At 46.6% G+C, this 26,825-nt stretch overlaps 1 protein-coding gene across 1 annotated transcript; it reads right to left on the reverse strand.

The window, feature by feature from the left end:
• Positions 1-1,424: 1,424 nt before the first annotated feature.
• On the reverse strand, positions 1,425-23,668 carry LOC119394420 (thiol S-methyltransferase METTL7B). The gene is made up of 3 exons (XM_037661721.2): positions 23,189-23,668; positions 11,944-12,093; positions 1,425-1,708 (listed from the first exon to the last, which is right to left on the reverse strand). The coding sequence occupies exons 1-3, from the start codon at positions 23,513-23,515 to the stop codon at positions 1,475-1,477; spliced, it is 711 nt and encodes a 236-aa protein (XP_037517649.2). The 5' UTR covers positions 23,516-23,668; the 3' UTR covers positions 1,425-1,474.
• Between the last annotated feature and the right edge of the window lie 3,157 nt (positions 23,669-26,825).

Below are 26,825 nucleotides of genomic sequence, written 5' to 3' on the forward strand. Positions count from 1 at the left end.
GCAGCAATTTCATGCCTCTCGACCGGGAACCTCCTTTGCCACGGCACAAAGTTCGCCCCATGCACTGGTCAGTGACGTCGGCACTGCGCTGTCACCAGTACCGTCATCAAGTGCGCCTACAGGCGAACCTTCATCCGGCTCCGCTGGATCAGCGCGGATCAGCGCAGAATCGTGGACAGTGAGCTGCACGCAACGCCGAATTTTTCAGCGATGTCCATTTTCTCCCTGCCCTTTTCCACCTCACTGATGATTGCAGCCTTATCTTTCAGCGTGAAGAACTTCCGCGTCTTCGTTGGAGGCGGCATCTTCGCAGGCAGCAAAATCGGACGAAGCAATCGCAACACACAGTTCACGTTGCACCAAGTGACCAAGCAAACGCTCCACAAATGGCCCACACACGCCACACACGCGACCATGTGCGCGCAAAGCCGCCAAAGCCAAGCACAGAGCCAAGCCAACGAACGAAACCCCACGAGGAATGTGAATCTGGCTACGTAGTCCGCAATAATGAGCAAGTGTTTCGGCAAGCCATCATCATCATGATTGTCGCCAGCTTTATGTTTTTTTTTTGTAAACAATGATGGCGTCTGCTTCTCAAGTGCGCTGTAGTGATAATTTTGCACAATTTAAGTGTAGCACGAATGCATTTCAGCAGTTTTCGAATCTAGTTAATGTTGCGAGAGTAGATTATTTGCGCACTCGTGTTTCAAAAATTTCGTTAATGAGGGACGGCGGTATGAATATCTCTCGTAGTCGCGAGTTACGAAATGCATTGACTGCTATGGTCGTTCGCCGGTGCTCCGAAAATATTTCGTTGCGGTAAGAATTTCGTTCCCTCGGGATTTTGTTATCGCGGGTTTCGACTGTATACCATTTCTAATGTCTGCCGCTGTTCGCGTTCACGCCGATAGCACGAGGGCATACACTCGTACGTGCCGTCTAACAATAGGCAGTTTTAGAATAGCATACGCAAAGCTTTGCGTTGGCTCTTCGCGCAACTGCGCATGCGTCGTAAGCTAACCGCTTGCGAGCTCCCGTTAAGTGACGGAAATAGCGGGCCGCAAACGCTAACGCTAACTTAGCATACGCTATTCTAAAACTGCCTAATGTCTAGATAGCGCGCGCGGCCGCGCCCTTTTGATCAAAGTTCGCAGTTGCTGCCCGGGCGAGCAACGCAGCCTCTCCCACCCTGCCTACACCGCTTCATCATCCTTCGCCCGACGGAGCCGGCCGGCGCGTTTAATCTCTGCTTCGGCCTACGCCTGCATGCAGCATTTGCAAGCTTTCGCTCGCACATAGAACATACGAAGCGCGGAGCGATTTTATCGATCGATTTGGTCTTTATACGGAACATCGCGGCGAAGGCAGAAATGCTCCTCGAGTGTCTTGCCTATAATTGTCATCGCAATAAAAGTGTTGCGGGGTCCCATTAATGCGTCATCTTGAGAGTACGACTTTCAGCATTTCAGGAAATTTACGCAGTTGCCACGCCGTAGACGTGGTAACTGTACTGAAAAGGAATGTCCAGGTCTACTTCTTCCATTTGGACTTCCGCAAAGCCGGCCTCCTGGAAGACGCGGCCGCTGTCTCTGTTCATGTAGCAGCCGCCGGTCATGTACTGGACGAGTGGAGCCACCAGGTCCTGCATAAACCTTGCGAATGTGCCCCTTTTGTGTCCTACGTGCTCGGCGAAGAGAAGGCGGCCACCCTGCAGGTAAACAGAATGACCACGTTTAAGAGGAGCGACCTTCTGAGACAAAAATAACAGATTTAAGCGTGACGGACGCTCCATGATAGTGTGAATGGAGTTGCAACAATACGCTAATCCACTTTCGCACCCCTATAGCACAAGGTACAGTTACGCTGGCCTCGTTCAAGAATTGCTCCTTCAAATAATATTAGAAGCTTTTGCTATTCGTCCGTGCTGACGACGGTTCACTGTTGTTTTTTTCTTTTCGGTTGTGCACTTTTTAAAACCACTATTTCGCACACACTCAAGCTGTGCATCCTATTTGCACGTATGGGGGACAGTACGAACACCAGATGACTGGGATTTTTGTGTTCCTTTATGCACCTCTCTCAATGATAACCGAGTCCCGAACTAGATGCGCGTTAAAGAACACGGTCGAAATTTCCGGAGCCCTCACTGCGGCGTCCCTCATTATCATATCGTGGTTTTGTGGCGTAAAACCCCAACAACAACAAGCATCTAATGATGGTGTACAGTTTGTTGTGGTCGAATCTTGATATACTAAATTACTATACGCGACATCGGTTACAGTGTGCGGCGTCTTAGGAACAGAGACTACCTGCGACGGTGGTCTAGTGGTTATGGTGCTCGACTGCTCACCCGCAGGTCGCGGGATCGAATTCCGGCCGCGGCGGCCGCATTTTCGATAGAGGCGATAATGCTTGAGGCCCGTGTACTTGGAGATTTAGGTGCAGGTCAAAGAACCCCAGAGGGTCGAAATTTGCGGAGCCCTCCACTACGTCGTCTCTCATAACCATATCTTGGTTTTGGGACGTGAATCCCCAACAACTAACTAGGAACAGACACTGATAAATGTTGCAAGCAGGCTAATATTAGCTGGCAGAGTCATATGAAACAAGGGTGGCTTAGCTCTAGTGTTTAGAAGCAGTTGTAAGTCAAGATTAAAATGGTGATATTGAGGAGCACGTCCAAAGGAGTCCTTGGAAAGACAGTGCACCGAAGGGGTAGCTAGCTTTGAGCTACGACCAGAACGACAATTCGCCTCCCTGGCGCAGTATTTATTCAACCGCCTCCCAAGTGACACATCCGCCGACGCACTGGCCACCATTTTCCGGCCCCTGTGAATTATCTGACCACGGCGGTGGTTACACTTGTAAGGCAGCGGACGGTAGAAAAATAACTGGCTTCGAACGGCCCCCCACTGGAACCTGTACATGACAACGCTGAGCACTAGAACTCTCTCGAGTGAAGCTAGACCAGCGGTAGAACTCGAAGACTTGGCAGGCGTCAACTAAGATGCCATTTGCTTTAGTGAGGCTAGTAGAACTTGGAAAACATAGTGAGTACTGTCTAGTGGGCATGTCCTCTGCCGCAGAGGACTCCCTGAAAAGAAAGAGTATGACGTGGTGTTTCTGATTGACGAAGACACTGCAGCAAACGTTCAGTTGTTCAGCGTCATTGAAAGAGTACCAAGGCGTCCTGACACAGCTAAGTAGAAGATATTGTCGCAGGACAGTTAACGAAGCACGGGCGCGAGGACGGAACAAAATGCAGACAGTGAAAGCGCGCCTATAGGCTCGTATGTGGATTCGCCATGTTACGGGCAGTTGCACTATCGTGAGCAATACGAGTGGGAAGACGCGAGCGCGTGGCAAATAGCGTCAAACCCAAGTGAGGTCACTACATGTGTGGCGTTGTCAAAAGTAAAGTTTTTCCGCGAAGTGTTGTTACTCTGAGCACGCGTCTACTGTTATTTTAGAGTTTCGTAATTGTATACTAGAGCGAAATCTGGCGCTAGTGTCCACGGGAACTGCAACGCATGACACTTCAGCCGCAGTATGGGAATGACGGGCAGTAGAGGGATTTGCCTATGTATCGTTCTCTTGGCTCCGTTTGGCTCCGTGTGGCCTGCAGCCGCTTGTCGTTAAGACGAAGATAAGCAAAAGTTAAGCAGTCGTACTTCACCACCTTGATCCTTTTAGGCTAACTAGGGGATGGATGGATGGATGGATGGATGGATGCTATGAGCGTCCCCTTTATAACGGGGCGGTGACATGTGTGCCACCAGGCTAGACAAAAATACCCCCCCCCCCTTTTGGCGTAATGCCTCGTCTTCTACGATTAAATCAATCTTACTATAGAGAAAAGAAAAACAAATTCATAGCTCAGTTCTCTGCCCCATACGGCAGAATGTCCTTACTTTCACCAGTATTTATTTTTGTGCTTTCTTTCTAATTTTCTGCCACCAATACTCTAACCGCATCTTACTTATTTAAATCGCGGGTGTTCAGATTTCCATTGTTGTCCCTAAAACCCAAGGGTTCATGAAAGCTCGTGCCCAAACGTACACCTGGGTGGATATCTCCACATTCAATCAGAACACGCTCCGCCGTTTCCTTATTTTCCCGGCAGCATGCGCATTGTTCTTCTTCGTTACTGAATCTCGCTTTATAACTACGCGTTCTAAGGCAACCCGACCTCGCTTCAAACAGTAAATCGCTTCCCCTCGAATTATCATAAAATGTCTCCCTCTTTATTTCCTTATTTCCTTTTTGCCATTTCGGTAATTACTCAAAGCCGGCTTTTTCTCCATAGCTGCCGTCCAGTAAATCCTGTCCGCCTCTCTGACTTTCCGCTTAACGCTCTTTGTTGACATATTGCTTACACTATCAGCCGTATATTTACTAGTGCGCCTCCTAGTTCTTTTTCTCCACTGTGTGTCCACGCTCTTTCTATACAAATAACGGAACACCTTCTCTGCCCATCTACTCTCCTTCATATTCCTTAGCCTTTCTTCGAACCTTATTTTGCTCTGAGCTTCCCTCGCCTCAAAACCTGCCCATACCATATCGCCCTTTACAGCCTCATTTGTCGTCTTCCCGTGAGCACCCAACGCGAGGCGTCCCGCAGTCCTTTGATTTACATCCATTCGCGATTGCACCTCTGCCCTCATGCACACCACTGAGTTCCCAAAAGTAAGCCCCGGAACCATTACACCTTTCCACAGACCTCGAAGCACCTCGTACCTATTGTATCCCCACAACGCTCTGTGCTGCCGAGGCTTTTTCCTGTACCTCCATGTATCTATCACTCTCATTTACCCATACTCCGAGGTACTTGTATTCGCTTACCCTCGGTATTTCTTGGCCTTGTATTGACACCGTCTGATAACAGGGATCATTGAATACCATTAACGTACACTTCGTTACACTATATCCTAGTCCAAGAGCTTCACCTTCCCTTCCGCATATATCCGCTTGCCGTTGTATATCATCTCGACTGTCCGCAATTAAGACGATATCATACGCACAAAATAAACCTGGAAGCTTCTGCTCAATCATCACGCCGCCCTGTTTGTGTGACAGATGAAAACCAGTGTTGCTACCTTCTAACGCTTTTTCCATACTGACCATGTACAGCATGAATAACAGCGGGGACAAAGGACATCCCTGTCTCAGCCCCTTGCTAATCTCAACGTTCAATCCTTCCCATTCTATGCAAACTGTATTTTTTCGGTATATCTCCCTCAAAAGCTGTATACAGTCCTCCCCTATGCCCATTCCTTTCAATATATCTAACAAAATTTCCTGATTAACGTTGTCGTATGCCCCAGTGATGTCTAGAAAAGCCACGTACAAGGGCCTATTTTCTATTTTGGATATTTCTATACACTGCGTGAAAACAAACAGGTTATCGTCTAGCCGCCTGTCGACTCCAAATCCGTTCTGAAGTTCTCCCAAAATATCGTTATGTTCTGCCTATGTTTCTATTTTCATTTTTACTGCTTGCATAGCCAACATGTATAGTACCGACGTAATGGTTAGTGGTCTGTACGAGCGAATCTTATCCTTTTCTTCCTTGCCTTTCTACTTTTTCGCCAACTGTCCGGTATTCGTCTGTCCTTTAAGCCTTTTTCTACGGCTGTCAACATTGCTTCTTTAGCGTTATGTCCTAGTTTGTTAATGGGGCTAAGGGGAACCCCATCTAAACCCACGGCAGTGCGCTTTGGAATTTTTCCTTCGGCCTTTTTCCAGTTGAAATTCTCAAGTACTGGATCTTCCTCGGTTGCTCTCTCCGCCACACTTTTACTCACCAGGGAAATCCCCTGGACGCTCTTTTTAAACGAATCGTCTGTTACCTCTCGGATGTAACCTAGCGCTTCCGTACCCTTCCAATTGATTTCCTCCTTCATCTACAATATATTGTTGCATCGTGACAGACTTCCTACCTAGCGCGTTTATGTGGCTCCAAAATATCCTAGGCGCGGCCTCCTTTTTTTCGTGAATCTCTGTCACCCAGCGTTCACTTTCACCTTTAATTTTTGCCTCGACCAATTTCTGTACAACGGATTTTTTCTCTAAATATATTTTCCATATTTTCTTGACTTCGTCCTGCGGCCGCTTCTCCTTTCTTGCCTTTCTATGCTCCCGTGATGCTTCGCGTCGCTTCTCGATCGCTTCCCGGATTTCCTTGTTCCACCAACTTTTACAGCGAAAGCTGTTATGAGATCATTTCAGCGGCTGTTTTTGGCGCCGTAGTTGTCCGCCGCAGCCGCCGCCGCCGGTGTCCGTAACCACTATCGCTCGAAATAAGAAAAAAAGAAGAAATGAGAAAAAAATTCCAGAATGGAACGAGGTTCGAACCTGGGCCCCCTGCGTGGGAGCCAAGTATTCAACCTCTGAGCCATGCCGGTTCTTGAAACTGCTTTGCAAAAAGGTCCTATACAGGCTTCATGTCGGGAAGGAACCACATTAACATATGAAATATAGCGTGGTAGAAGAGTAAAATAAGCACCAAGCGTCGCACAACGCGAATTCTGTAACCAGGCGTCACACAATGCGAATTGCGCAACGAGTAGGTTGTTGAATGCTTCCAACCCATTACAAAGGGCTCCGCCATAATTCTTCATCGTCATCAGGCACAGCATCAACAAAGTGCGCATAATGCCTTACATGCGTTTAGCAGGTACCACGGCTCTCCGTAGGATGACGAAAAATGGCACAGTGCCTGCTTCCCTAATTCTCAAAAATTACAATGATTTATAGCGTAGTGGGTTCCTCGCAAGTGCACTTGTATTGGTTGCCAAAGCCCACAAGCGCATGATCCATTTCCTCGGGCTCTCAATAAAGTCCTTCGCCCCCCCCCCTCTCTCTCTCTTCCACGTCAACGTATGTTATACAGCATGACTGGACAGGGAAATAGCGACCGGGCGTCACCCAATGCAAATTACTTAACTGGTGGGCGGTTTAAAGCTTCCAACCCATTACAAGGGCTGAGCAATAATTCTTCATCGTCATTAGTCGTTGCGTCCACAAAGTGCACATAATGCCTTACATACGTGTAGCTGGTGCCTCGCTTCTCCGCAGAATGACGAATAATGGCTTAGTAGATGCTTCCCAACCTCACAAAAATTGTGATTTATGGCGTAGTGGGTACCATGCCAGTGTACTTGTATTAGTAGCCCCAAGAGAGCATACAAAGGGCTCTAGAAACGCCGCTCTTCCAGCTTTCGCTGTGACTGTGCTGCGGTTTCAGCGCAGGCCTGGTTTTCTTTTTTGGCTTCCCCTTTCCTTTCCAGCAAACAGTTTTCTTCTCTTTCCCTATCTCCTTCGTCATTAGATGTAACAGCTCACAATACTCCCAGTCCTTGTCTGGTATTTTGCCAACTTCTTCCTCGACTCTTGCGTCTTTATTTATTATTTGTTTGTCCTTTAAATACGAGCTGCCAGACATCGATTCCATGCTCTTATTTTCAGTTTTGTGCCGCGTCCCGCAGGACCTCATTAAAGTTATTTCAATCAATCAATCCCATTTGTAATGTTATTCGTTTGTGATCACTACCCAAGCTGTTAATGGCTTCCTCGTCTATTCTCATCTCTCTCAGTTCGTCGTAAATTCCTTCTGTCATGAGACAATAATCAATACTTGATTGCTTGTTTCCGACTTCCCACGGGATCTGGCCGTCACATTTAGGTCCCGTGTTAACTATCTCCATGTTTAACACAGCGCAACGACGACGAGGATACAAGAGAAGAGGAGACAAACCACAGCGCTGGTTTGTCTCCTCTTCTCTTGTGTCCTCGTCGTCGTTGCGCTGTGTTAAACATGTTCAAGTATTATCACCAACTGGCCCAGCTATCAGTTAACTATCTCCAGACTATGTTGCTCCCAGAGATCTAGTAATAACTTCCCATTGGCGTCTGAATATCCGTCAAGATCATGTATGTGGGCATTCATGTCCCCTAGAAGGATGATTTCGGCCCCATTACCAAATTCCTTAATATCCGCACTGATGCAATCCACTGTCTCCTGATTCTTTTCTCTGCAGTTATTCCCCGTCCACAAGTAGGCAACCCCTAGCCACGTTTCCTTTCCACATACTGTGCCCAAAACCCAGAGGTGCTCTGAACACGTCTGTTTCAGTCTAACCCATTTGGCGCCGCGGTGAATTAGCATGCCTACACCCCCACCTTTCCTTTCTGATATGGTCCTGTTACACCCTTCCCAAACATAATTTTCAATATATGGTGGCTCTTCCTAGTCTCTAAGGTGTGTTTCTGTAACCGAATAAACGCCTATCTGTTCTTTGTTTAACTGCTCCTCAATCTCTAACCATTTTGCCTTTTTTCTGCCACCCTGCATGTTTATGTAACTAATTGCAACACGCGCCTTCTCCCTTTTTCTTTTGTCTTTTTTTCTGGTTTTTCGCAGTACTACTAGTCAAAGCGTCCTCCTGGTTGTTTTCCCTGTTACTAGCTACCCCGGACCCCAAAGGCCCGTGTGCCCCCCCCCCCCCCCCCCCCGAAAAAAAAGGTACTGCGCGTCCTGCCAGTCGCCAGCCTACCTCATGACCAAGCCTCTTATCGAAGTGAATTCTGTCTCTTTGGAACCCCCCCCCCCCCCCGCCCCCCTGTGCACCTCCCTGTTTATATCCACTACCTCGAAAACCTTCTCTAATTCGCCATATCTCTTTGTTTGCGTCGACACTCGCTCTTTGCAGGTTGCCGTTGCGCACTGGTACTTCCGGTACTGTGCATACTACAATTTTCGCCTGGGGGACACGGCGCGCATGTCCTCGACTCCTTTCACCAAGGTCATCGCTAGTCTTGACGATTCTTTGTTCAAGACGTCATTGAGCCCTCCCGCAATTACCACGAGGTTACGTCTGTGAGCTTTAGCTGCGAGTTTTTCACTCGCTTGCCTTATGACTGACCCCAGCGTATGTCCTGGGAACGTCCCTATCGAAACTCTCTTATCGCCTTTCACCCTCTCCTTGATTGCCGCTGCGCATCGGACTAAATTTCAAAATGTACAGCGCCATCTGTCGACCATTCCATAAGCTCCATCCGCCATGTTTTGTTGGGAGCGAAAACGAAACCAGTCGCATATCGCAGCCTTTCAGGTGCTAGCTGCTGGTCTTTTATCTTCGTTCTGCGATGATTTCCCAATGCTTCGTGCGCTGTTCAGGCAACGAGGGAGCCCTGACAATGCTGGGAATAATGTACGTAGCACTAATTTTAATCGAATTTATCAGTTTCGTGTTTTTTCCACGGCGGTGGGTGTTTCGGAACACCACTGCCAACACCAGCTTCACAGGTCAGTCAATACAAGCTTCGCTCAAATAATGAATAAAACTAAACAAATTTTCTTCCCAGGGCTGGGGTTTGAACCCTAACCCCTCTGGCCCGAAAGCGAGTGCTTTCGTAAGTAAATATGTTTCGTAAGTAACTATTCGCAATGCCCACGAACTATAGGTGGCGCGCCGTGCTTTTCAAGATGGCGCCAGGAGGAGGGTCAACCCGTTTGTTAGCATAGGAACAGATAGTACGCGCGGACGTACGGCCCGTGCCACTTTCACCGGATGAAGTCATGAGCCGCGCTGAATTGGATATGAGACTAAAATACTTTCCCAAACCATGGAAAGTGCTAAGTACTCGCCACCTAATTATTTGCTGCGATGTGAAAGGTTATATTTCAGCTCCGTTACGGTGCATAACGATGCTTCGCGAAATCCTGTGCGTGCTACATAAAACTGAATGAACTAAAATTGATGTATGAGCTGAACGGCACTCCGAGGTAGTACGTACTGAGTTTGCCTGACGGATTTGCCACAGTAGTAGGCCGCCGGCGAGCAGCGTCATCGCTGCTGCACGGGACCGCACGTTTAACGTGGTGATGGTTTGCAAACATAATACGCCGTCGTCATTACTTGCGCAGTCGGGAACGTGGTATTACGTCTTCAACGAAACACGAGCATTTAACATCCCATTCAGTAGCGCTTGTGTCACAGCCATGCTGAGACTCTAGCCGTGTGCAATTCACTTCACTCGCATGTTGCAGATTCGATCAGCACGATCCAAACATGAATATCGAAAAGAATGCACACGTATGCTTTTCGCAACATCGAAGAAGTTAGCCGAGAGGCGTGGATTGTGGCCGTGACTGCACGTTCCATCGCTCTAACCATTTCGCTTCGCTGGTCGAGCTCGAGCGTGTTTGCGATGCGGCGCTCCATAATATCCACAATAATTGTGATACATGCAATGCATATTGTCGCGACGTCAAGAGAGAGGTCGTAACGCCAAGATCGAGAGAATAACAGCGGGTCGGTCTTTTTAATACCGCGCGCCAGCGAGTTCTTCTTGTTTGTTCTTTCTGGCTCCTGTATAACGCATATGAGCCTTTGCGCTGTCGTCTTCGTCTTTCTCATAGCACGCACGTGGCAATATAAGAGGAACTATGCTTTTATTGTGATCTCGCTCAAGGATATTATACGTTAAATACAATCAAAGTGACTTACGAGCGTGAAAGAACATTAACGCACGAGGGGACGTGAAGTGCAACTCACTCCTCGTGAGTTCAGCTGATCGTTCATCGTCGCTGTCACAGCTGTCACTCTCGGTGCTTTCACAGTCTTCAATGTCCAGTGAAAAATCCTCGTCGTCAAGATGGTTTCTTTCAACATCACTGCTGAAAGCAATCCGAAGAAATTCCTTCGCCGAACGACTTCGACCACTCCGCATCACCACGTTTACAATTAGAGAGACGTCTGGGCGCGAAGAACATTATCCTCTGATCGGTCAACGAGCAAATCGCTTGCAGTGTGCTGCCACCTATCAACAAACGTACAAAAACAAGCGGCGCAGCGCTGGCTATGAAACCAACACCAACACATTCGCGAAGGACGGTGTGGAAAGTGTTCGCTCCACGAAAGGCGTGGCAGGCGTGGAGCAGACGCATCCTCGAATGATTGAAACGTCGCTCGCACGATTAGTAACAGCGCTTTGCTCACAAAGGATAGAGGCCCTATTTTAATGTATCGACAACTTGAGATCGCCGAGTTTTACAAGAGCACATCGCGAGCCCGCGCGACCTCCTGCGTACAGTGTTATGGGATTCATGCTCTACAAGAAACACTGACCAATGCTATGTGCAAGTAAAACAGGGTGAGGTTCAACTGAATATGTCAGACAATAACATTTAACTAACCTACGTGGCTACAGAAAGCCTCGCGAAGCTGATAGTATGCGTACGCTGTGGGCTAGCATTGAAAGCGCTAGTTGCCACGTATTTTCACGAAAACTTCGCGTCTCGCATGAACGAATCAGATTTCTCATGTCACGGAGGGCCCGGTTTGTTCACTAATGCAGGGAACATGCAAAGTCGTAGTGTTCCTTCCTTGCCAATGCGTTAACACTGAGGTTAGCACAGCCGAACAAGGGACCGACTGCGTAGTGCTGCCATTTTGTCGTCTACTAACCCTCCTCGAGAGGATGCTCCTGAATTCCGCTTGGCGGCGCGACAGTCTATGGGCATTGCGAATGCTGTAAGTATGCCTTTTTTTAATATATTGAAGGCTTCGTTGTTGTCATTGGCATGGAAGAGTTGGTATACTATTTTGGACAATGATGAAATGGAGATGCTGGTGATAACAGAAAATCTTAGTTAAAACGTGTTTGTTAAGTGTTTCCCGCAACGTGTTTTGTTAAGTGGTGATAAAGTTCGCCGTGAACGTGCCGCGAGTGATCGCCTGTTAACTTCCTGTGTCTCCTGTGCGTGCTGCGCTTCTTGTTTACTCCGGGCCCGGCTAAAATGGACGCAAGCATCTTTAGGATAGTGACACGCAGTGTTCGAGGTTAGAATGGTGCCAGAGTATAGAAATCGTCGGCTTGCCCTCCATTCAGCGTAGTAGATTGTGTTCGACATCTCATAGCACGACACTGCGTTCTCACCTGTCGGAGCACACGCTTGCATTCGCTGATGAGTTTCTTCCCGTCGATGGCTGTGCACAGCACATAAGTGATTACTACAGCGTCGAAGTGGCCGTCTGGCAGCATGTACATGTCTTCACCGTGTCCGCGAAGAGTACGCACCAATTCAACCTACGAACAAATGTCACAGAAATATAGTATAAAAATATTGCTGTACATCATCCTGAAGTGCCGCAAGAAAGGCAAGACAAGACTGAAGAAGCAATAGAATAAGAAACACGAGCGGGATGTAACTTGCGATGGAACTCGTGTCTTTGACACAGTGTTCGGTAGCTATCTTGTAGCTAAATGTGACTGGTCCTTCCGACGCCATGTTTGTTATGCGTTATATCATTATGTGTTTTGTGATCAATAAACTCAGTTTGTAGGCAGCTCTCGTGTTTGCCATTCATTCTATTGTTTCCCCAGTCTTCCCTTACCTTTCTTTCCGTGCTTCAATGGTGTGCGGCGCTGCACATTTTCCACCAGGTACATCACACATTTGGTGCATTTCATGCGTTTACATGCGCATCAAGCCATTCATTTGCAACATTTGTGTAAACATGTGGCTACATACCACGCGTGTGTCTGGATCGGTCAAATCATTCGTGTGAGTTCAACACTTACAGAATTGATAGGCGTGCTAGAAACCATCCGTCGCATGATCTCGGTCGCGCCTTTACCGAAAAATATGACGAGAGAGGAAAACACAAGAAGGAGGGAAGAACGAGTCAAGTGGCTTAAGAAACAATTAACAGCAAAGACAAACGTCATATACGTTGACGCGGCCAGATACAACTGGGCGAAATGCGTAGCAACAGCAGTTGACTGGGATTTTAAGATGGTCACGAGTGCCTCTCTGTGCACTTCCTCAATTGCCAAGGCGGAGTCCTTTGCCGTAGCCTTGGCCATTAGAGAGCAAGAACATAGAGAGGAAGAACAATCAATCATCATCTCAGACTCCCAAGAGGCGTGCCGGCTTTATATGAACGGACGCTTACCCGCAAACATAATTAAACTGATTGGACCTAACTTAACCAAGAGACACCGGCTAATCTGGTGCCCCGCACACGCTGGCCTAGAAGGGAATGAGAGAGCGGACGCTTTAGCTCGAGATTTGACGAACGGAGCGGAGCATCAGCCCCCCGCATTGGAACCCCATTTAATGGCCCCAAAAGACATTCTCGCTTACCAGTGGAGCGCATGGCAAAAATATAGTGCCCCCCATAAATCGCTTGAAGGGGAAGACGCTACGGATCTCCGCAAGGTGCAGACGGGAGTCTTTTCAAATTGATCGCGGCTCAGTAAAATACATCCTACGTTGTACCGTAACACTTGTCCGTGGTGCGGCGGTTTGCCAACTTTATACCATATCTCTTCGGAGTGTGACCGAAAGGCAGCGAATTTAAATTCATTTCAGGGGCGAAGCTCCTTAAGGCGGCACCCGTTCATTTCTCGTAGTCGTAGTAGTGCGTAACCAGTCGTAACGCTAGTACCAGACCTTGACCTCCAAGGTGGTGCCGGTGGGAGATTTTTCCTGTGCGTTGTTGAACAATGAAAAATTCGCAGCGTGCGCGTTAACTAAAAGCCGAATTCTTCTGTCTCTCATTCCCCATTAGCAGCCATTGGCATGTTCCAGTAGGAAACGTTAGTAGAAGTAGAAGTGTAAGTGTTAGCTAAAAGCCGACTTCTTCTGTCTCTCATTCCCATTAGCAGCCATTGTTTACCTCCAAGGTAGTGCCCGGTGAGATTTCTCCTGTGCGTGATTCAACAATAAAAATTTTGTTCAAAACGCCGTTGATTGATGAAATAAACCAACGAAAGACGCCAGATGTTTTGTAAAAGCAAAACGAAAGAACGCCAGATGTTTCTAAAGCAAAACGAAAAGACGCCAGCTGCTTAACGAAAGACGCCAGATGTTTTCTAAAGCAATGATTTTCTAAACAATGAAAATTTACAGCGTACATGTAAAATTAAAGTGAGCTGCAAGTCGTCATAACTCATCGAACCTTTAGTATAAACGCGCCCGATCTCACATCGGTGATGATGTACTGGGCAGAATTCACGGAAGATTCACGGTTTACCGATGAACCTCCGCAGCTTCGCCCACTCATCATCATTCACTCCGTGGATATGCTGTGATTTTTTAGGCAACAACATTGTAGGAAGTTCGGAGCAGTGGGAGGCACAACTTGCCAGCTCGGACCCAGAGGTGCAATTAGCGCTTCTGAGTCAAGTTAGGCGAGCGGCGCAAGCCAGTGGGGCCCTTGACTTGGGGCCCCAACCAACAGGCTCCTGAGTACCCCCTTTTCTACCCATTCCCTCAAAATAAAGTTTTGTTCTTCTTCTTGCAGAATTGGCCCATTTACCACGCGCCTTGTTACACAGTAAGTGGTGCCGTTCATTTCTACTCTATCTAATACAATTGCACTGAAATAAATGCGATGCTCCTTTCCGTGGCTACTTGATAACAAGATGTCAAAGGGACACCGAGCCAGCTTCAGAAAATATTTGTCACTGCATACGAAACATGGTTGTAAAAAGGCCAGAGCTATTCTTACGAGTGTGTAAACTTTAAAGAGTGTATTAACAAGCTTCGATATGATGGGGTTTATGCAGACGACACGGAACGATGAAACTAACGAATTCAAGACGTTGAACCGTGATAGCGGGCAAGCGCAATCTTCATTAACTCTTTCCGTACCGCCCATAGCGCATCGATGGCCCGCAATCGATGGTTTGAATTGCCGCTTTCGAGACATTCCGCGCCGTTCATACACACACTGCGCCATCAGTCGTGGAGGAGAACAACTATAGTTTTCTTTATAAATTTTTTTTCGCTTGGGCTTGATTTTTGAACGCGTCCCAAAGTTGCGCAATCGTCTAAGTGGAAAGCGAAAATGGCCGCCACCGGATGCGGCGCGCGCTTCAACATAGTGTTCCTCGACGCTCCACCGGTTTGAACTCCGCCATCAGATGCTTCGCATCTTATGGCAATTCACTATCGCAGTTCACTACATAGAAGTAAGTTGCAAGGGTAGTGATTATAAAGTCATACAGATTTACAGAATATACCATGAACAAAAGACACTAGGAAGCGACATGTCCTAAGATATCATGGAACACGGAAAACCCTAAGGCGTGTTGGGGCACTCATCATTGTATAGATAACCTAATATACTGACAGTTAGCGAAGCAGTAAATAATTATAATTAAGATGTGTTATAGCAGCAATAATCGCAATGCTCATTTCGATCAACACATCTTGACTAAGGAAGGAAGGAAGAAACAAGCGGAAAGACAGGGAGGTTAGCCAGTTCTTAGACCGGCTGGCTACCCTGTGCTGGGGGAAGGGGTAAGGGGGATAAAAGACGATAGAAGAGAGATGTTAGAAAACAGGAGAGCCATTACTTTACTAAAGCAGACAAGAAAAAGCCGGCAGATCCCACGCATTGGGGGAATCGATGTAATGCGAAGCAGCCAGCAAAGAGCTGCATACATCGTTTTGTATGTCATTGAGGAAAATGCGTGTCATGGTTTTCATGTTAACTCCTATTATTTATGTTCGTCACACAGTAACGTCGCGCAATACCAACTTCGGGGTCGATCAAGCTAGAGAAACGGCCGCCAGCGCCCCATGAGCGTGGCACGCAAGTCATGCTGTACATGACATACGTGTCGCGACTTTCATGTTAACTCGTGTTATTTATGTTCCTCACATGGTCACGTCGCAAGATACCAATTTTGGTGTATATCAAGCTAGCGAAACGGCCGCCAGCACCCCATGAGCGGCATGCGTGTCATTATTTTCATGTTAACTCGTGTTATTATGTTCGTCACATAGTCACGTCGCGCAATACCAATTTCGGGGTAGATCAAGCTAGCGAAACGGCCGCCAGCGCCCCATGAGCGTGGCACGCAAGTCATGCTGTACATGACATACGTGTCGCGACTTTCATGTTAACTCGTGTTATTTATGTTCCTCACATGGTCACGTCGCAAGATACCAATTTTGGTGTATATCAAGCTAGCGAAACGGCCGCCAGCACCCCATGAGCGGCATGCGTGTCATTATTTTCATGTTAACTCGTGTTATTATGTTCGTCACATAGTCACGTCGCGCAATACCAGTTTCGGGGTAGAGCAAGCTAGCGAAATGGCCGCCAGCGCTCCATGAGCGTGGCTCGTAAGTCACGCTGTACATTACATGCGTGTCATGATTTTCATGTTAACTCGTGTTATTTATGTTCGTTACGCAGTCACGTCACAAGATACCAATTTTGGTGTATATAAATCTAGCGAAACCGCCGCCAGCGCCCCATGAGCGTGGCACGGAAGTCATGCTGTGCATGACATGCGTGTCATGATTTTCATGTTAACTCGTGTTATTTATGTTCGTTACACAGTCACGTCGCGCAATACCAATTTCGGGGTAGATCAACTAGCGAAGCCGCCGCCAGCGCCCCATGAGCGTGGCACGTAAGTCATGCTGTGCATGACATGCGACTCATGATTGTCATGTTAACTCGTGCTTTTATGTTCGTCACACAGTCACGTCACAAGATACCAATTTTGGTGTATATAAATCTCGCGAAACCGCCGCCAGCGCCCCATGAGCGTGGCACGTAAGTCATGCTGTACATGACATGCCTGTCATGATTTTCATGTTAACTCGTGTTATTTGTGTTCGTTACACAGTCACGTCACGCAATACCGATTTCGGGGTAGGTCAAGCTAGCGAAACCGCCGCCAGCGCCCCATGAGCGTGGCACGTAAGTCATGCTGTACATGACATGCGTGTCATGATTTTCATGTTAACTCGTGTTATTTATGATCGTTACACAGTCACGTCACAAGATACCAATTTTGGTGTATATCAAGCTAGCGAAACTGCCGCCAGCGCTCCATGAGCGTGGCACGTAAGTCATGCTGTACATGACATGCGTGTCATTATTGTCATGTTAGCTCGAGTTTTTATGTTCGTCATACAGTCACGTCGCGCAATACCAATTTCGGTGTAGATCAAGCTAGCGAAACTGCCGCCAGCGCCCCATGAGCGTAGCATGTAAATCATGCTGTACATGACATGCGTGTCATGATTTTCATGCTATGACTTGTCATTTATGTTCGTCATACAGTCATGTTACGCCATACCAATTTTGGTGCACATTCGATGAACCAAGCGACCAGGAGAGCACAAAGTCGTAGGCGGCTAGATAGATAGATAGATAGATAGATAGATAGATAGATAGATAGATAGATAGATAGATAGATAGATAGATAGATACGCTCAAAGTCGCAGAAGTTCGCTAAGAAATGCTTCGCATTTAACAATATGCGGCTGCCGTTTAACTAGAATCCTGCACTTGGTCGAAGAGCATCAGGCCACACCTTGCACAGGACCAAGTCGGAGGAGCCCAAATGCGCCATATATTTCAAGACCATCGACAGTACTTGTTGTAAATCTGCATCACGTGATGTTAAACCCAGCAGTCTGTTGTCGGGGATAAGAAGTGTTATTATCTGATTATGATGTAGAAACAGAGGACACAAAAAAGAGAAAGGTTAAATATTTAGAATTTCCGGACTATCTAAAGAACGCCACTGTGCGGTTTCTCACCTGTTTGCCTAGTCCTTAATAATAAAGCTATGCAAGTTATACATTTGTTCGTTACTTAAGTACTTCGTTGAAGTCAAAGAGGAGCTTCGATTAACAATTAATTCCGCTAAGTACGTCTTCTTCCGTGTGCAGATGCAGGACCTACTAAAACTAACCCATGAAAGTTATGGTCATCAGTTTTTCCAAGTGATATGACAGGTACTTCCATGGCGATTAACAATGATTATACTGATGATCCTGTTCATGTATCAAATGAATTTAATGGGTATTTCCAGTCAGGTTTTGCTCGAGAGAACGTCTCCGGGCAGACACCACTGCTCGTGGTGGCATATGCATCAGTGACATTAACGTTAACGAATACGATGTTTTAAACTTAATATTGAAAATCGACATTCAGAAGTCTGCCGGGCCTGATGCATTCCGAACTTGTTTTTGATGCGATACTTGTTATGGACCTCTCGTTACATTGCTGTCATATGATGATATATCACAAGTCTGGCATCCTCTACGGTACCCTCGTCCTGGAAAATGGCCCATGCTGGTTCATCCTTCTTAAGAGAATGGTGGCAGGCACTAGCTATCTAATTGTAGACCCGTTCCTTTTACCTCTTATGCACGTAAAATGCTACAGCACAATATTTTCAAGCGCTTAAACTACTAACTAATGTTCAGCACGGCCTCCAACGCGGATTCAGTACTTTAACAGAACTTAGCGAATTCACTGGTGACATTTGCATTACCCTTCTCGTGGGCGACCAAGTAGACGCAATCTTCATCGACTTCTCAAAAGCGTTAGATACAGCGATTCACTCAAAACTAATGGACAAGCTTGATGCCATCCTTAAAGGGCCCCTCACCAGCCTCATAAAATACAGAAAAACACACACACACAAAAAAGCCGGCAGATCCCACGCATTGGGGGAATCGATGTAATGCGAAGCAGCCAGCAAAGAGCTGCATACATCGTTTTGTATGTCATTGAGGAAAATGCGTGTCATGGTTTTCATGTTAACTCCTATTATTTATGTTCGTCACACAGTAACGTCGCGCAATACCAACTTCGGGGTCGATCAAGCTAGAGAAACGGCCGCCAGAGCCCCATGAGCGTGGCACGCAAGTCATGCTGTACATGACATACGTGTCGCGACTTTCATGTTAACTCGTGTTATTTATGTTCCTCACATGGTCACGTCGCAAGATACCAATTTTGGTGTATATCAAGCTAGCGAAACGGCCGCCAGCACCCCATGAGCGGCATGCGTGTCATTATTTTCATGTTAACTCGTGTTATTATGTTCGTCACATAGTCACGTCGCGCAATACCAATTTCGGGGTAGATCAAGCTAGCGAAACGGCCGCCAGCGCCCCATGAGCGTGGCACGTAAGTCATGCTGTACGTGACATGCGTGTCACGATTTTCATGTTAACTCGTGTTTTTATGTTCGCCACACAGTCACGTCGCGCAATACCAGTTTCGGGGTAGAGCAAGCTAGCGAAATGGCCGCCAGCGCTCCATGAGCGTGGCTCGTAAGTCATGCTGTACATTACATGCGTGTCATGATTTTCATGTTAACTCGTGTTATTTATGTTCGTTACGCAGTCACGTCACAAGATACCAATTTTGGTGTATATAAATCTAGCGAAACCGCCGCCAGCGCCCCATGAGCGTGGCACGTAAGTCATGCTGTGCATGACATGCGTGTCATGATTTTCATGTTAACTCGTGTTATTTATGTTCGTTACACAGTCACGTCGCGCAATACCAATTTCGGGGTAGATCAAGCTAGCGAAGCCGCCGCCAGCGCCCCATGAGCGTGGCACGTAAGTCATGCTGTGCATGACATGCGACTCATGATTGTCATGTTAACTCGTGCTTTTATGTTCGTCACACAGTCACGTCACAAGATACCAATTTTGGTGTATATAAATCTCGCGAAACCGCCGCCAGCGCCCCATGAGCGTGGCACGTAAGTCATGCTGTACATGACATGCGTGTCATGATTTTCATGTTAACTCGTGTTATTTGTGTTCGTTACACAGTCACGTCACGCAATACCGATTTCGGGGTAGGTCAAGCTAGCGAAACCGCCGCCAGCGCCCCATGAGCGTGGCACGTAAGTCATGCTGTACATGACATGCGTGTCATGATTTTCATGTTAACTCGTGTTATTTATGATCGTTACACAGTCACGTCACAAGATACCAATTTTGGTGTATATCAAGCTAGCGAAACTGCCGCCAGCGCTCCATGAGCGTGGCACGCAAGTCATGCTGTACATGACATGCGTGTCATTATTGTCATGTTAACTCGTGTTATTTATGTTCGTTACACAGTCACGTCGCGCAATACCAATTTCGGGGTAGATCAAGCTAGCGAAGCCGCCGCCAGCGCCCCATGAGCGTGGCACGTAAGTCATGCTGTGCATGACATGCGACTCATGATTGTCATGTTAACTCGTGCTTTTATGTTCGTCACACAGTCACGTCACAAGATACCAATTTTGGTGTATATAAATCTCGCGAAACCGCCGCCAGCGCCCCATGAGCGTGGCACGTAAGTCATGCTGTACATGACATGCCTGTCATGATTTTCATGTTAACTCGTGTTATTTGTGTTCGTTACACAGTCACGTCACGCAATACCGATTTCGGGGTAGGTCAAGCTAGCGAAACCGCCGCCAGCGCCCCATGAGCGTGGCACGTAAGTCATGCTGTACATGACATGCGTGTCATGATTTTCATGTTAACTCGTGTTATTTATGATCGTTACACAGTCACGTCACAAGATACCAATTTTGGTGTATATCAAGCTAGCGAAACTGCCGCCAGCGCTCCATGAGCGTGGCACGTAAGTCATGCTGTACATGACATGCGTGTCATTATTGTCATGTTAGCTCGAGTTTTTATGTTCGTCATACAGTCACGTCGCGCAATACCAATTTCGGTGTAGATCAAGCTAGCGAAACTGCCGCCAGCGCCCCATGAGCGTAGCATGTAAATCATGCTGTACATGACATGCGTGTCATGATTTTCATGTTATGACTTGTCATTTATGTTCGTCATACAGTCATGTTACGCCATACCAATTTTGGTGCACATTCGATGAACCAAGCGACCAGGAGAGCACAAAGTCGTAGGCGGCTAGATAGATAGATAGATAGATAGATAGATAGATAGATAGATAGATAGATAGATAGATAGATAGATAGATAGATAGATAGATAGATAGATACGCTCAAAGTCGCAGAAGTTCGCTAAGAAATGCTTCGCATTTAAAAAAACGAGCGCAATATTCTCTCCTGGCGCTTCTCGTCTTTCCGGCGCACTTCGTGACGCAGAAGAGTGATTCCCGTGACGTCTATATAGTGCATACTCTCGATTGATCGATATACGTAAAATATAAAATGTGCATTGTCTCCTGCCCTGCTTTGCCATGCCGCCGCCCATCCGTTCTTTCTTGCCTCGCATGACTGTCGTGGGCGATCAACTGATTGCACTTCATTTACTGTGTTTGCGACTGCGCAAGCGGAGATAGCAGCGTGTATCCGACAAGCGCGAAATATTGATAGGGTCAACGTTTAGTGCTTACATGGTACATGCGCTTTTAAGAAATAAGTGGCGAGGGGCTGTAGGAAGGATAGCGAAGGCGAGCAGGAACCCACTCCCTCGTTCTTGAACGCGGGGTTAATTTCAGAGTGGCAGAGCTACCCCCTGGACTTCCACAGGGTTCTTTGCTGGGTCCGCTGCTTTGCGTGGTCTTTTTAAATGTTTTGCCTCGTAGTCGTAACATAACATCTAATGTACTCTTTTTATGCGGATGACTGCGTATATACACAAAATTTCTTGCCCTTACTACCATTTACACTAAAAAAAATAACATTTTCTGAATTGAGCTCCTAGTGTGCTAAATGGAAAATGAGAATTAATGTCCGTAAAACTGTCGTTATGGCTTTTACTAATAAAACTACACCTCACGTTTTTCCTTACAAAATTGAGGATACCCTATTCAGAGCGTCAGTGAACATAAATACCTTGATCTTGTTTTCATACCCATGATATCTTGGTCTAAACACATAGATTTAATAGCCTCAACGGCAACGAAAGAGACAATCTACGCCACAACATTAACTACAGTGCTAAGGGATACTGAATTACTAGTGTACAAATAACTAATCCGGTCGCTATTACAATATGCATCTCCTCTCTGGAGTCCTCACATTATTCAACTTGATGCCACTGAAAAAGAAAAAAAAGCCATTCGCTGCATATGCCGCAGATTCGATAAAGATTTTCACCTTACACAGCACTCTCAACCTTGCTCTAGGACCGCCGTTGCACCGAATCGCTGAAGATCTCATGCATAATGAATTCCTCTAGTCGGCTCTCTTCAGATTATTACCTCACTCCTTCTGCACCATCTAACACTAGAAGCCATCACATAAACATCACACCTTATTTTGCCCGCACAGACACTTTTGAATTTAGCTTTTTCCCCTGTGTAATCGCAAACTGAAATTTCTTGCATGGGTGTACTCGCTCTCTTCCTTTAAACTTATTCTGACAAACTATTGAATAGTAGGGGCTTTTATTTTATTTTATTTGTTTATATTCATGTTGCCTCTGTCCACACCCACTTCTGCAATAATCTATCAGGGATGCAGTATGTACTAATAAACAAATGAAAATAACTGTGGGAACTATGCTTGGGTTTGAATCAAATAGTCGACGACTATCGTCAATGTGATGGTATAGCGAAACGCTTCAATGAAGCTGTTGCTTTGCAAAAGAATGACGACTTGAGGCCGTCAAGCTTCTACACAGGGAACAAGGGTTGGTTACCACTCGATGCTTGGTTGTGTGATTGGCCTGAGAGAACAGCCACATCTTGTATGGCAAGCGGATTTGTGGCATGTGGATTGCCTCTAGTGGGTCAAGTGCGCATGGCGTGGTTTGTTTTCCATCATCAGTTTCCGAAGCCCTCCTGTGTCTGTGTCTTCACGTTTTATTTCCTGTAATAATGGGTCCCTAAAAGCTCGCTCAGCTCTCTTTCGTTGTCCCACGCAGTCTCCTTTGACGCAGATATTGCAATAGCCACTAAGCGCGCTCTCATTTCGCCACCAGTCATTGCCTTTGGGTTGGTTGGTTCGCAAGTTGAAACATCAAAGCCCATTATCGTGGTCTCTCTTTGTTGCAGGGAATATGCGGAACAGATGAGCGAGACACAGAGAGCCCCACTAGTTCCGGTAGTATAAAAAAATACAAAATTTAGGCGAGTATTCATGAATTCATACACTCACATTTTTGAAGCAATACAAACAAACATACAAACCAACCAACCAACCAACCAACAAACAAACGGAACACAAGGGCTTGTACCGAGCGTGTTTCTTTCTAGTGCTCCTCATTTATCGCATTACTAGTTCTACACGTGTCTAACTTATGTGTTCCGACCCCAAAGAGCTTTTCGCGTGCACCGCAAAGTGGTCTATCTTTGGCTGCTCTGTATGTTCTGTATCGCAAAATATCAACAATACATGAAAAGACCAGCACCAGAAACACTGACGCGATGGCATTCACCTTAATTGGTGGTAGCAGTTAAAGACGTACCTTCTTATTAGCGTCCAGGTTATTTTGGAAGCCTTTGTCGAAGCTCACGTTTGGCTCCAACCTCCAGTACTCCACGTTGCGACGCACGTAAGGCAAGTTCGGTCCGTAAGCAGCACCTACTTCGAGAACTCGAACAGCGTCGCGTTCTCTCAGAGCGCTGTCTTGGGACACGAGATCGTCAAGTCCGGTCATCACCACGCGCCGCACGATGCCGTAGTCGCTGCACCACAGGCGCTGAATCAGCATGTAAACGCAGGCGAAAAACAACTCTCGGGCCCGCTGGCTTACGGCGAGCACGGGCAGGATAATCAGGCCAACCAGTCCCATCACATATAGGTAGACGTGACCGATGAAGATCCGGAACCATGCCAGCAAGGTAACCGCACTAGAAAGACGCGAAGTCGGGGGATCCTTTATGCGCAAGTCCAGATTCGTCTTGCTCGCCGTTGACGCAGGGTTCGTGGCTATGGTTCGAACTCTAGACATCCTTCCGTCGTGGTGGCACTTGCGCGGTGTGAATCTGCTTCAGTTGTTTTGCGGCCACGGTGTGTTGCCGTCAGCGATGCGTCAAGCTCGCAGTTCCTTGGGCGTATGCCTTCAACACTTCAGTGCCTTTACTTATATGGGCACTCAATGTTGTAGCTGCAGTTCTGTCATTGGTCTTTCTTCTCGTTGACTGGCCGTGCCCTGTTGGTCACAGAGCCCTAAAGGGCAATCTCGTTTCGTATGCTAACGGTGTGAAGATAAGAATGCTCCGGTCTACGATGTCACCCTCATTCTCTGCAAACACAATAAAAAGAGCAGTGCAGTAATCAAATAAAACAGCACTTCATCAACCACCATCACTGAATATTAATTTGCAAATCATTTGGCGAAGCGACTTTTTTTTTTTAAATGTGTCCGTAATGGAGACATATTGAACTTCACATATTTCACACCGTTGTTTAGCAGATGTGGACGAACACACTAAACAAAGGGAGCAAACACATGCTTTGAAATGTTGACAATGTAGCATGAAGAGTGTTCCACTTCATTTTGTCCTTATAGCTTAACATTTAGTCAACGCATTCATTTTCGCTGTTTTAAAGTAGTACGAATGAGCTTGCGCCTGCTGCTACTCTGCTATTTACATACGCCTCAGCAAATAAACTAAACCTCAGAAGTTTGCGCTGTGTCCGTGTCGCTGCTTACAGTTTTGTGTCCTTTTGTGCGTTAAAGAAGTTCCTATAAATTGCCTCGCAATACTGTACGCTAATGTGAAGTTATTTACAACGGTACTTTCGACATTTTAATTAAAAATCTTTTCACATTTCACTATGCTAAATTGACTCACTTATACGATACACGAGACCCGACACCAACGAGACCATGCTCAACCTATTATTCTATGTCCTAGCATGACAGTAGGGCAATTGTTCGAGGGGCTTGTTCGTTTGTTTAGACCTTACACTAAAACCATCACACTTGAGATAAAAACAAGTAATGTCCATAATGTTTTCCTTTGCTTAATTTTCTGTTAGTTTTGTTGGGTCTATGCCGTACTGCATGAGGACAATCAAAATAGACACCGACCACTAATGTTCACATAAAAACAAGGCTCCCGTGCGGAAGTCGAAACGTCTTGAGTGAACGTTCGTGGCCGGTGTCTCTATTAATTGTCCTTACGTCTTTTGCCAACCAGACGGGTTTCTGTCCGATTTTCGACTTCATGCTCTACTGCAGTACGAAGGCCTCACCCAATTAACTTCTTTCTACACTGTCCTGAGCGGCTTTTTTCTATTTTTGCTGCAACGTTTCTAAATTTTATTGCCCTACACTACAATATACTGTCCTCGATTACGTTTTCCAGCCTTCGTATCCATTTCACCGTTCCAACGCACCATCGCTTATGATGTTAAAAAAAAAAGAAGTCGACCGGTCACGAAAAGCAGAAGCCAAACTCTACACAGCTGAAAAATATTGTTGTTTTTTTTTTCAGCTCAGAGAGGAGTCAAATGTAGGCACATTTGTTCATCCTTTTTTTAATACGAAAGTGTCTTATCCCGGGGTCCATCAAGACTTCACTGACATCATTTCCGTCAGGGACGTGACGTCGGTAAAATGCACACCAATATATGACAAAGAAAAACCAGGACAAAAAAGCCGCCAGATCCCACGCATTGTGGGAATCGATGTAATGCGAAGCCGCCAGCAAAGAGCTGCATACATCGTCTTGTCTGTCATTGAGGAAAATGCGTGCCACCCATGTTATTTATGCATGTTCGTCACACAATCACGTCACGCAATACCAATTTCGGGGTAGATCAAGCTAGCGAAACGGCCGCCAGCGCACCATGAGCGTGGCACGTAAGTCATGCTGTACAAGACATGTGTGTCATGATTTTCACGTTAACTCGTGTTTATGTTCGTTACACAGTCACGTCGCAAGATACCAATTTTTGATGTATATCAAGCTAGCGAAACGGCCGCCAGTGCACCATGAGCGCGGAACGTAAGTCACGCTGTACATGGCATGCTTGTCATGTTTTTTTCATGTTAAGTCGTGTTATTTATGTTCGTCACACAGTCACGTCGCGCAGTACCAATTTCGGGGTAGATCAAGCTAGCGAAACTGTCGCCAGCGCACCATGAGCGTGGCACGTAAGTCATGCTGTACATGACATGCGTGTCATGATTTGCACGTTAGGACCTGTCAGTTATGTTCGTCATACACTCTAGTCACGCCGTACCAATTTTGGTATATATTAAGTTAACGAAACGGCCATAAGAGCACCAAGACTGTGGCATGTATATCATGTCGTTCATGACATGCATATCATGATTTTCATATTATGACTTGGTATTTATGTTCGTCATACAGTCATGTTACGCCATACCAATTTTGGTGTACATTCGATTAACGAAACGAGCAGGAGAGTACAAAGTCGTAGTCGGCTAGATAGATAGATAGATAGATAGATAGATAGATAGATAGATAGATAGATAGATAGATAGATAGATAGATAGATAGATAGATACGCTCAGAGCAATATACGGCTCTGGATACGCTCAAAGTCGCAGAAGTTCGCCAAGAAATGCTTCGCATTCAAAAAGTTTTGTTCATTTGGATGACCTGGAAGTCAAACCTACGACATCTCAGTCCGCGATGATAGGGGCCCGGCACTTTACCCACTGCACTAGCGACGCTCTTCCATCAGCTATTACAAACGCGCCTTATATGTATCACACCTTCTCTCTTTCACAATGACCTTCGTTGGCGTGGGGTGGTCTCGCCGTCTCGGAGAGGCGAAGCGAAGTACTGCATCACGACACTAACGTGCGCCGACAGGACGAGCTTCGGTAGTCTAAGCGCAGCGCAGGCTGGCTCCCTGATTTCTGCTGCATTTCGTTTCAATACTACTTGAATGATTGCTTTGTAGCAGCGAGAGACGCGCCAGAGGCAGCGGAACGCCTTCGCGCGTTCACGCTTCAAGCTACGAGCTCTGCCTCTCGCGTTCCTGAAGCGCTGTGTAGTAGTGTATGCATGAGCAGAAGTGTAGGGTAACCAAGGAGGTTAAAACAAGCTCCTTGAGGGTAACCAATTGCTGGAGAGCGTACGCTTTGGCGCTTCTCTCCTCGAATGACGACGCTTTTCATG

The sequence above is a fragment of the Rhipicephalus sanguineus genome, chromosome 5 (assembly GCF_013339695.2).
Source record: "Rhipicephalus sanguineus isolate Rsan-2018 chromosome 5, BIME_Rsan_1.4, whole genome shotgun sequence".
NCBI lineage: Eukaryota > Metazoa > Arthropoda > Arachnida > Ixodida > Ixodidae > Rhipicephalus > Rhipicephalus sanguineus.